The 11,654-nt window shown below is 36.6% G+C and overlaps 3 protein-coding genes across 9 annotated transcripts; 2 read left to right on the forward strand and 1 right to left on the reverse strand.

The window, feature by feature from the left end:
• Positions 1 to 1,126: 1,126 nt before the first annotated feature.
• LOC100815118 (cationic amino acid transporter 1) lies at positions 1,127 to 3,421 on the forward strand. Its single transcript, XM_014778556.2, has 2 exons — positions 1,127 to 1,547; positions 1,892 to 3,421. Exons 1-2 carry the CDS (start codon positions 1,127 to 1,129, stop codon positions 3,283 to 3,285), a joined length of 1,815 nt encoding a protein of 604 aa, XP_014634042.1. The 3' UTR covers positions 3,286 to 3,421.
• Positions 3,422 to 3,821: 400 nt separating this feature from the next.
• LOC100794689 (protein WHAT'S THIS FACTOR 9, mitochondrial) lies at positions 3,822 to 9,381 on the forward strand. Of its 7 annotated transcripts, none has more exons than XM_041018144.1 (4): positions 3,822 to 4,056; positions 5,706 to 5,829; positions 5,982 to 7,189; positions 7,578 to 9,381. In XM_041018144.1, exon 4 carries the CDS (start codon positions 7,671 to 7,673, stop codon positions 8,946 to 8,948), a length of 1,278 nt encoding a protein of 425 aa, XP_040874078.1. In that variant the 5' UTR covers positions 3,822 to 4,056; positions 5,706 to 5,829; positions 5,982 to 7,189; positions 7,578 to 7,670; the 3' UTR covers positions 8,949 to 9,381. The 7 variants fall into 7 exon arrangements, with proteins under 7 accessions (XP_040874078.1, XP_006585241.1, XP_003531312.1 ...); XM_006585174.4 differs by lacking the exon at positions 3,822 to 4,056 and having other exon boundaries at positions 5,456 to 5,829; positions 5,982 to 6,431; positions 6,619 to 7,189; XM_006585175.4 differs by lacking the exon at positions 3,822 to 4,056 and having other exon boundaries at positions 5,456 to 5,829; positions 5,982 to 6,431; positions 6,669 to 7,189.
• A 1,147-nt stretch (positions 9,382 to 10,528) lies between these two features.
• On the reverse strand, positions 10,529 to 11,648 carry LOC106799530 (DNA damage-binding protein 1a). The gene is made up of 2 exons (XM_014778408.2): positions 11,466 to 11,648; positions 10,529 to 11,316 (listed from the first exon to the last, which is right to left on the reverse strand). Exons 1-2 carry the CDS (start codon positions 11,493 to 11,495, stop codon positions 10,735 to 10,737), a joined length of 612 nt encoding a protein of 203 aa, XP_014633894.2. The 5' UTR covers positions 11,496 to 11,648; the 3' UTR covers positions 10,529 to 10,734.
• Positions 11,649 to 11,654: the final 6 nt, after the last annotated feature.

Raw genomic sequence — 11,654 nt, forward strand, 5'->3', positions numbered from 1 at the left:
ACATATTTAATTAGTATCTTAATTTGATTTTTTTTTTCAGGTTCTCTTTCTCTTACATTTATTTTTCATCCGCTCTCTATTCTTTCTCTATCGTATCTCGATCTTACGTTTTCTCTCTTTCTTTTATCTGTTTTTTTTTTTATACCTTCCTTTTCTTTTCACTCATATTAATTTCACACCCAATGTGAAATTAACATTATTGATTTAGTTATGGTGTGTATGTTACTGTATTTCTTTTATGTAAGCTATACCATAATTGAGTTTCTATCACAACTTTTCTCATCCAATCATTTTATCAATTTCTCTTAATTAACTCGATCGTTTTGATTCTTCTATATTTGTCAACAAGTTCTTTTTGTTTTTTTCACAGGTTATAGATCGCTGATGCCATCCAACTTTAACAACGTGGCATACACTATAAAAATAGAAAAAATAAAATATAATTAAATTGTGTTACACCCGAATACCAAACAAATTAGTTTTTCGCTTCTGGTTTTCGTTATATACTGTAGTTAACAGACATAGACCGGAGAGGTAGCTGAATCTAGTTAGTAGTTACCCATCCAACCGCATTTCATTAAAGAAATACGTTGTAAATTTTTCAACCAGAGGGGTACATATCAAAATATGGACAAAATAATCCATATGAAAACAAAACAAAAGAACAATATACATCAAATTAAAGTAATAGTTAAGGAACCTAAACATATTAATTTATAGTAAATCAAGTTGTACCCTAAAGTAGTGCGACTACGCGTTTCTTGTTAATTACTAATTTAGGCACACACATTCATCATGACTTATTATATACTACTATATGTTGCATATATAAAGCACAACCCCCCACGGTCTTACCCAGGTGCACCCGCCCCTACTCTTTAAACGCTTTCTTTCTTTCTCTCACGCACCAGACGATCGCAGCTGTTATCTCCGCTTTCACTTCCTTAATTATTTCATTCCATCAATTAGATTTTGCATGTTTCCCTCCATAATTATCTGTAAGTACTATTTTAATTTGCTTATTAGCTTCCTCATATATACATTTACACGGTCAAATTAGTGCTTTCCTCTCTATATACTGAATCATTACGTACGTGCATGCATGTTGATATATAGAGAAAGAGAGATGACCAGAATGGAAATGGAAGAAGGTGGGAGCAGGGGTGCGCGGAGAAGGGGATGCACGTTTCAGAAGAACGATTTCTTCCCGGAGGAATCGTTCAAGAGCTGGGGTAGCTACGGAATAGCGTTGAGGGAGACGCCGTGGAAGTTTAAGAATCGGGTCATGACCCGATCCAAGGACGAGACGGAGGTGGTGGAGATGAAGGGGCGGAGCAGCAACGAGATGAAGAAGACGCTCAACTCGTGGGACCTCATATGGTTCGGCATCGGCGCCGTCATCGGCTCCGGCATATTTGTCATTACCGGCCTCGAGGCACGTGACGCTGCCGGTCCTGCTGTCGTCTTGTCCTACGTTGTTTCCGGCATCTCCGCCTTGCTATCCGTCTTTTGCTACACAGAATTCGCCGTCGAAATTCCCGTCGCAGGTTTTTCCCCTAACTATTAATTAAGACAAAGCTTACTTTCAGTACTTTGGTGTTTTTATTCCGGAGAAACTATGAAATGGTCACCTAGCTAGGAGTTCATTGTCCTAATCAATCTCCAGAAACTACGTAGTTGAGTAATTACGTGTTAGTGGGAGATTGACAAAGACTATAGATTCATGGGGATGGATTATTTCTATTGTAGATTGGAGTTTTATGTTAGTAAGTTATTTTAACTTTTAATTCAATATTTTATTTTATAAATTATAGAGACGAAAACTTTTATAAGAAAACACATTGATATATGATTGTTTAATTAATTAAACTTTGTGGTGTGTGTTTTTCAGGTGGGTCATTTGCGTACTTAAGGGTGGAATTGGGAGACTTCGTGGCGTTCATAGCCGCCGGAAACATCCTCCTGGAGTACGTAATCGGCGGTGCCGCCATATCGCGGTCATGGACCTCCTATTTCGCCACCCTCTGCAACCACCACCCAGACGAGTTCCGCATAATAATCCCCAACGTGAATCCCGACTACGGCCACCTGGACCCCATAGCCGTGGTGGTCCTCATAGCCATCGCCACCCTCGCAATGGTCAGCACCAAAGCCTCCTCCCTCTTTAACAACATCGCCACCATCGTCCACTGCCTCGTCATCGTCTTCATCATCGTCGCCGGACTCATCAACGCCAACCCCCAAAACCTCACTCCCTTCACACCCTTCGGCGTTCGCGGCGTTTTCAAGGCCTCAGCGGTTCTCTTCTTCGCCTTCATCGGCTTCGACGCGGTGGCGACGATGGCTGAGGAAACCAAGAACCCCGCAAGAGACATTCCCATTGGACTTGTCGGCTCCATGACGATAACAACGTTGGTGTACTGCTTGTTGTCTTTAACACTATGTCTTGTGCAGTCCTACAAGGATATTGACGTGGATGCACCGTTTTCCGTTGCGTTTCATGCTGTGGGGTGGGATTGGGCTAAGTACATTGTCGCATTGGGTGCGTTGAAGGGAATGACCACTGTTTTGCTTGTGACTATAGTTGGTGAATCTCGTTACTTAACACACATTTCACGTACTCACATGATGCCACCTTGGTTTGGCCTCGTGGACGACAAGACCGGGACGCCAGTGAATGCTACAATAGCAATGCTAACAGTAACATCAGTGATTGCTTTCTTCACAAACTTTCGTGTTCTCTCTAGCCTCTTGTCCATTTCCACTCTCCTTATTTTCATGCTGGTGGCCGTGGCGCTTCTTGTGAGGCGATATTACTCAAGTGGGGTAACCACAAAGGCGAATCAAGTGAAGCTTATTGTGTGCCTTGTGCTAATATTTGGGTCTTCGTGTGGCGTTTCGGCTTATTGGGCAAACAGTGATGGGATTATTGGGTATGTGATTTGTGTGCCGTTCTGGCTTTTGGGGACTGGAGGGCTTTGGCTTGGTGTTCCAATGGCCAAGACACCCAAACTATGGGGGGTGCCTTTGGTTCCGTGGCTACCTGCTTTGTCTATTTTCATTAACATTTTCCTTCTTGGATCTATCGACGTGGCCTCATATATTAGGTTTGGGGTGTGGACAGCGTTTCTCTTGGTTTACTATGCTTTTGTTGGCTTGCATGCTTCTTATGACGCCGCAAAGGAGTTAAAGAGTGCAAGTAGTAATACTACTACTAATCAGCTTGACCAAGACTTGAACATGCTGGAACAGGGAGTGCAAAGCCAAAATATCAGTACTACATAGGTAAAAGTAAAAAAGAAAAAAATAAGTTGTTTTTGTTGTGTGTGAACGTAAAGATTCACATTTTCTTTTTTGTTTTTATAAGCACTTAAAGATTCCGATGTGCACATATATACATATGATATTAGATTAGAGATCAACCACTGCAAATTAGTCTGACATGGTAATTATGTATGTGAGAATAAATACGCGAAGTATTTTTTTTTGTAAGAAAAATAAATATATATACTATATATGCTTTATATATTCTGTGATGCTACTAGAATGTAAGAGTTATTACTATATATTAGATATTAGATTAGAATGCTTTATATACAAATCACTATATATTATTCAAGAAAAAAAATAGTACCAAGCTACAATCTATAAAAAAAAACTATACCAAAGTTATTACTAATTTATTACTTTCCTTATTACATGTTTAAGTTTATATATATATATATATATATATATATATATATATATATATATATATATATATATATATATATATATATAGTTAAAAATATAGTTTGAAAATTGGAACCGATCCTATCAGTCTGAGTGTCTGACTGTGTCCCGATGGCTGGACCAGGTCCTATTGTTTTTTTTTCCTCTGTGGAGTGAGAAACGGCGTCGTTTTAATTTTTAGGTTTCTGATTTTAGAAATCCTGATCCGTTGTCTTCTCGTTCTCGCTTAGTCGCAGGCTCGCAGCTTCTCTCGCAGCTTCTAGGCTCCTTCCTCTCCCGGCGCCGTCGTCCACGCTCCGTCGTCCGTCGTCCGGCGTCCCAAAGGTATAATTCTTCTCTAAAATGCAATTGCTTCTTCTCTCTCGTCAAAGCAAAGACTGCTACATGTTTGTTTTAAGGCAAATTCAGATTTTGGGTTTTGCCATTTTGTTCCTTCATATTTTTCCAATGTTTGTGATTGTGTGTGACTGTGTGTGCCTGCGGGTGTGGTTCGGTATCTTGAGCGGGCCTAAGTAAATAACTTATTACGCAACCTCGTAGTCGTACTGTTACCCCCTTTCCCTTATTGTGCGAAAAGGATTATTGAACTGTTACGTTTGGTAGTTGAAAATCCTATTGCAGATGCGGTGCTCTGTTGCTTATGGGATTTCCATAATCCTAACTGCCTTGCGTGGCAATGTGAACAACACTTGTCGATAGGAAGAGAGAAGCTTGCATGCTCAGGAACACAGTTCTGAACTTCTGATATTAATTGGAAGCCAATAATATGAGATATTTTAAAGGGTGATAACCAAGCTCTAATAACTTTTGAACGATTGAACCTGCATTATTATGTAACGAGTTGGATGTTACAACACTAAAATTAGCTATGTTAGTGCATATATTATTTTATAGTGAGGAGGGACAGTCCAGGCATGCTCGTATGCCCATTGCCCACTCATAAATATGGGATAACATGTAGCTTCTTTGATTCGTATTTTTTTGTATTTTGTTGAACAAGTTTCCTATCCTTTCTAATGGACAAGGAATGAAAATAACATTATGTTATGTAAACGTAAGTATACTTTACCGTGATTATGAAAAGAACATTATGTTATGCCCACTCAAAATTTAATTTATTTTTTTTTGGTGATTATAAAAAAACTAAGATAAAATTATTTAAAGAATATTATGTTATGTAAACGTAAGTATACTTTACCGTTTTATAAATTAATTAAAATGTTATACTTTATTTTTACAGAAATAAAATACTTGTTTCCGTCAGTTTGATTAGGATTCAGGGAGTTGTTATTTACACTCTTCATTTTCACTTGTACACTCCTCTTTCCCTTTCTTTTTCATAATCTTCCTAAAATGCCCTCCTTAACACACTCCACCTCGTCTCTTTCTTCCAAAAAAAAAACACATCGACCGTGGATGTGTCTTATGGGTGTTTAAATTCAAATCATCCAAACCTATTCTTTTTTTATTTGTTTGGATGATTTTTCTCTCAAACACATGATTTGGTTTGGCAGCGGTTTGTGGTTTTTAAATCAACCAAACCACATTAATTATTTAATTATATTAATACAGTGTTATGTATTTTTTGGTATATTATTTAATTTTTACAATTTTTTTAGTATTATGTACATGAAACTTATATAATGTATATTATTTTTTTAAATGATTTTTTTGTAGTATTATGGACATGAAATTTATACAATGTATATAATTTTTTTTGTAGTATTAAGTTTTGTAAATTATTATTTGTAATTTTTTAATGTAATTTAATTTAAAAGATGTAAAGGAAGGATATAAATTTTAATGAAATAATATTTTAGTAAAAATCGTAAAAAGTCAAACTAAACAGCAAAATATTAGTTTGATTTTACAAAAAAGGGAGTGCAATTTTCAGGCTATTTTAAGAAAAATAATTATGAAGGAAAGTGTATTAGTAACCAGAGAAAATGGAAACAGCAAATTCCTTTTATTAGGCAGGGCCGGATGGAGTCTACAGCGAAATGAAAAAAGGAAGCACAAAAACATAACTTAAACCCTCCCAATCCCATTCCAAAGTCTAAGAAACGGTTATCCCTTACAAAGTGCCGGCTGTCTCAGGTAAACGAGTGTTCTTCGCCCCCCATCTCAATTTTTCAGCTTTTTCTACACTCCACGCTCAAAAGTCAAAAAATCTTTTTCTTTTTCTTCTGGGTTTTGTGATTATACACTCTAACCAGTAATCAATCATTTTTGTTGTTTTTTTCCCCCAGAAAGCAATGTTGTCAAATAGCGGCTATCACGGCGCTATCACGCTATAGCGTAGCGGGTTTTGGAGAAAACGCAATTGCAACGGCGTCGCGTTGCGGATTCCGCGAGAATCGCGATCCCCGGAGTCTTACGCGTCGCGAAACCACGTTGGGTCGTGGCTGTTGCGTCGTCGGTTTCCGACAAGGATGAATCCGGAGAGAAACTGCATCGACGGCGACGGCGCGTTTAGGGTTCATCGTGCTGACTGCTGAAAGAGGAAACCGGGTCGGAGCGGATGCGGGTCAGTGCGGATTGCAGTTGTTTTGGGCTTGCAGAATGCTCACAAGGGCCCAAAAGTAGCCTTACTTCTACTTCACGTAAGTTTTTTCCAGAGCATTCTAGAACCTCTCATTTCCTCTGATTCTTAGTCACCACGTAGCCTTCTTCTTCGCCCAGCCTCTGTTTTTTTACGGGTAAGATTACAACTTTTTTTTTTCTTTTGTATAATACTTCTTTCTTCTTTCTCTGTTTTTTCTTTCTTCTTCTTCTTCTTCTTCCTCTGTTTTCTTGATGCTGGGGCAGGGGCAGAGCAGAATAAATAGATGTTTTCTTGATGCTTTTAGCTTTTTTTGATTATATGCCTTAATGGGACTTGTTTAGCTTATATATTCTATTTCAACCGCTATGGGCCTTCGCCTTCTGCTGTTTAGCTGCGACGCTATCCGCTATATTCTGTAGTGGCCTTTTGCGATTTTCCGCGATCCACTACTGACAACACTGCCAGAAAGTGAAAATGAAGAGAATGATATCGTTGAGGTTTGAGGGTTCAGCAATCAAGATTGGTGTTGGGGTAGTGACCTTAGATGACACAAGATTTGGAATTTATTTTAAAAGAAAATTGAACCAAACCGAATTGCATGTCTTATAAGTTTGATTCAGGTGATTTTTTTATGAAAAAAGAATCAAATCGAGGCACAAACACCTCTAATGCACCGAGCAGAGCAACCAGAATGGGATATTTGTAGGAAAAGAATGCGGAAGGGGGAGGTTCATATAGTAACTGTCTTCAATTCAACGCTTAATCTGTGATTCTCTCGGGTTATGACCCGACCCAGTTCAGCCCAGCCCATTGTACATTTCTCTTTGTGACAGTCACACTCATTCTATTTTGCCTTAACCTACTCTACTGCATTCTCAGGCAGTCGGGCTGAACTCTGAAGATCAAATCATTGTGAGTTTTTAATAATTGTTTCTTTGTTACATCAAAATGTTAATCGCGCAGGGCTATTTTTCTTAAATCTGTGTATGTAAATTTAGCTTGGGATGGAACAACGGGATACAAAGCTTAATCTTCAATCACATTCTGTTCTACAATTTTGCATACCTTCTGGTGTGGGTTTTGTGATATTCACTCTTTCTTAGGTTTCACTTTTGATGTTTACATATCTGCATGTGATTATATTTTTGTTATAATTTTGCTTTATTTGTAGTCCTAGGGTATTTGATTTCTAGCTGTAGTTTGAGATCTGATTTTGCATGGAGTAATACCCTTCCTAGTGGTAGGAGAATATTTCTCACTTCGTTTAAATTGTCTTAAATCCAAATTTTTACATATGCAGAGCATTTATTGAAGCAAAGTGTGGATTCTGATAACTACAAGTGCAAAGGGCATCTTTCTGTGCTAGTTATGCTATCTGTAATCGGTTTATAGTATGTTCCATTGGCTTTTTGGTATTGCAAGAAATTTTGGTTTTGTTCGTGGTTATCAACAAGGATACATTTACCAGCAGAAGTTTAGTCTGGTGAACATAAAGTTGAAATGGGTGAAAGATAGGACATTGGATGCTGTTGTTACTGGTCAGAGGGATCTTAAGGCAGCTGGGATTCTTGTCTCCATCATTTATTCTTCTTCTGAATGCTGCCTTCCAATATACCATCTTTCTCGCCACCGTGGACAACTTGGTCTTCCCAGTGACCTCAAACTTTCCACCTTTATAAGAAGATATCCCAACATATTTAATGAGTCCTCTTTTCTTGATAGTGGAGGCTCTCCTGTTCCGTGTTTCAGTTTGAGTCCTGAAGCCTTGGAGCTCCATCATGAGGAAGTCAACATCCTTCAGCAAAATCAGTTGGAACTCAGGGATAGGCTGTGCAAACTGCTTATGCTCACAAGTGATAGAATCCTTCCACTACAAACCATTGACCAGTTAAAATGGGACTTGGGTTTACCATACGATTACCAGCATTCTTTTGTTCCAAATCATCCTGAAAGTTTCTTATATGTTCGCCTTCCTGATGATCGTATTGGCCTGAAATTGTTATTTTGGGATGACAAGCTTGCCATCTCAGAGTTACAGAAGAATACTTCTCTACAACAAAAGGCAGAAGACATAAAAAATGGATCCTTAGCATTTCCAATTAGTTTCACCAGGGGTTTTGGTTTGAAAAGAAAATGCATGGAGTGGTTGAAAGATTGGCAGAAACTCCCTTATACTTCACCTTACATCAATGCCTCTCATTTGGATCCCCGTACTGATGTATCTGAGAAAAGGATAGTTGGAGTCTTCCATGAGCTCCTTCATCTCACACTCCATAAGCAAACTGAGCGCAAGAACGTTAGCAACTTGCGTAGACCCTTGGCCCTACCTCAGAAGTTTACTAAAGTATTTGAGCGTCATCCTGGTATTTTTTATATTTCCAAGAGGAGTGATACCCAAACAGTTGTTCTTAGGGAGGCCTATAATGGTCAGGAACCTGTGCAGAATCATGCCCTTGTACAAATTAGAGAGGAATTCGCAAGCCTGCTGAAGAAAGGGCTATTGGATAGGAGTAAGGGTGTATACAAAAAAAGCAGACACACTAATTTGGTGGAGGGTTTTAGAAAGGAGGTTTGCATTGCTAAAAAAACTAACCAGCTTAGTTCTCAGGATGAATCAGATTCCATGTTTTCTGAATATGATTCGGATGGCCCTCCACAAAACCCATGCTGATATATGTGAATGTGATATTTCTCTTTAGCCATTATGTTAAAGTGGTTTGGCTTATTGACAATCTTGAAATCTGGCCTAGATGGGGGATGTTTGCATTTTACTATTTTTCACCCGCTTTTGCCTCTTGTGAAGATCTGTCAATAACCAAATATGTCAACAATGCTATCTTCTTAGCAAGGGAGAGCATTTTCTGATTAGATGTAATATTCTGGAATAAGGGTTACTGCTCAATCTCATTTTAAGATTAGATAGACCCAGGTATAGCTACAATTCATTTTACCGAGAGAAATTTTGAATATCTCAAAATCTTTATGGGAGTTCAAAATGTAATTTAAAAACAATGACTAGATACCTATAGTTTTAGAGCATCTTTTTTTCTTGGGGTTGTGGGAGGTGTTTGACAAAAATCACTATTATGATATAATTTGGTTAATCCGGTATTCTATTCTTACTATGGCATGTCCTCCCGTCCCAAAAAGTTAAATTTTGCCAGGATATTATTTTCGTCATTTATAATTTTATATTATGTTGGATAAAACTAATTAAAAAATTAGTTAGAAGTTGATAAGTTAGTTTATTAAATTAGAATTGTATGATAAAATTATTTGTTAAAAATATAAAATGATAGAAAAATAATAATATCATGATTTATTTTAAAAGAGTAATAAGAAAAATAAATAAATAAATAAAAGATAAAAGTGAAAGAAAATATAAAAAGTAGGAAATTAGAAACAAGTATTTTAAAAAACATTAGTAATGTTTTAAAAAATATTAAAAGTGATTGAAAAATTATTAAAAAAATTTGTTTATCGAATAATTAAATGAATTTTTCAAATAATAAAAAAAATTAAAGTTAACTAAAATATTTTGTCAGAACATACTCATTCTTTTTAATAACAATTGACTTGTCAATTTTTAATATTACAATTTTGTAGATGACCAATCAAAAACCAATTTTTTGTGAACACAATTTAAATAAAAATCCTTTCATCCTCTTAATTCTTAAATCAATTTTGATCTTATATTAAATATTTTACAATAATATTCAAATATTAGCGATTGACATAATAAAACACTTAAATCTAAATTGTTCTTTCAATTTTTATCAATTTGACCTACCATTTCAACTTATTTTCACAACATTGTTCTTTGTTTATAATAACTTTTATTTTGACCATCAATGGATTTTGAAAATAATTTATTTTCTTAAAAGATTATTACATCAACAGATCAACTTAACACTTACATGGGAAATATGTTGAAATTAAAATAATTAAAAGACTACTACTGCTTGGTGAAATCAAAGTGACAAAGTCCTTCAATGATTGAAAATCAACTTGGTTTACCATTTTTTCAATGACCAAATTTGTCTCGAAAATCTTTCGAATAACATTTTTTAACATTCAACCAAAACTTTTGAACAACGTTAAAATACTTCTTGATATTGGATATCAAATCTGACCAGATTTTTTTATACTTTAAAATTCACTTGTTAACATGGCACTTAACAGAACTGCAACGTATAAATAACTTGAAAGCAAATATTAGGAAAATGATAGCGTGTCCAAAAGTGTCAAATAGAAACTTAGAACATGACATCCATTTCATACACCATTTGTGATCCATGTATTGTAAAATGCAAACAGAAGGTAAAAAGCGGGGAGAAAATACAAGCATATAATGTTATTTTAACCCCCACCCAACCCCTCAAAAAAAAAAGGAAGAACAATATTAAATAAGAAAAAAAAAACAAACAAACAACGAAGCTACACAGATTAATATAAAATCAGTGCAACCTTGTCAACTCTTCTACTCTCTTGCATAACTCCTCTACTGAAACGTCCACTGCCTTGGAAATTTCATCCATCTTACTGCGGTTAAGATCCAGAAATGATTCGATCAAATCTCCATCTAAAAAGTTTCTGGCTTCAACAGTTTTCTTCTCATTGTTAAATGATCTCCATTGCTCATGGCTGAGCCCTCCAACGCCTTTAATTACCTTCCTCAAATTTGACTGAAGTTTCTCCAAGAAAACATATTGCTCATGTGGAAGAGACGCAATTACCCCAATAACACCATTAATGGTGCCAAAGATAACAGTTGGAATCTGGCCCACATCAGAATCTGGCAAGCGCATAACAAGGGAGCCATGCCGGAACCGATTGACAAATTCTCCTAGGTGATACTCACCAACCACTTCAAGACGACCTCGCTCTTCATCAGTAGCACCTTCACTATTTTTCCGAACAGTGAACAGATTAAAACTGTTTTCTGCACCTAGGTATATGTCATCATCAACGATTTCAACGGCTGACATCCAATTTGCATTGTAGTCACGAGCTCTTTCCTCAATAGCACCTTCTTCATGCTATCAATAAAAGAACAATTTATCATTCCAAAAGAATGTACTCATTATATATACAAAAATCAGTTATTCATCCAAAACACTAAGCAGAAGAACAGTTGAAATTTAACAAAACCAGACAGAAACTAGTGTCACAACAGTTTAAAATTTACCTTGTAGATTAACAAGGAAATTGACTTCATCAGATCACCAACTACAATAAAATCTCCTCTAGTTTGCACATAAAGTGCTAGGATGTGTCCGTGATGTCCACATTCAGACTGCAATTCATGAGTACCATCATCCCGGAGCACCCACTTATACAGCTGAATTTTTTGATTAATAGCTGCAAGCAATTTACC

The sequence above is a fragment of the Glycine max genome, chromosome 8, assembly GCF_000004515.6.
Source record: "Glycine max cultivar Williams 82 chromosome 8, Glycine_max_v4.0, whole genome shotgun sequence".
NCBI lineage: Eukaryota > Viridiplantae > Streptophyta > Magnoliopsida > Fabales > Fabaceae > Glycine > Glycine max.

Bases quoted from the DNA above. Each gene is read 5' to 3' on its own strand.
- LOC100815118 (XM_014778556.2), top strand. From the start codon at position 1,127: ATGACCAGAATGGAAATGGAAGAAGGTGGGAGCAGGGGTGCGCGGAGA. The intron at 1,548-1,891 runs GTTTTTCCCCTA...TGTGTTTTTCAG, and splicing joins CGTCGAAATTCCCGTCGCAG to GTGGGTCATTTGCGTACTTA.
- LOC100794689 (XM_041018144.1), top strand. From the start codon at position 7,671: ATGTTCCATTGGCTTTTTGGTATTGCAAGAAATTTTGGTTTTGTTCGT.
- LOC106799530 (XM_014778408.2), bottom strand. From the start codon at position 11,495: ATGAAGTCAATTTCCTTGTTAATCTACAAG. The intron at 11,317-11,465 runs GTAAATTTTAAA...TTTTATTGATAG, and splicing joins TTTCCTTGTTAATCTACAAG to CATGAAGAAGGTGCTATTGA.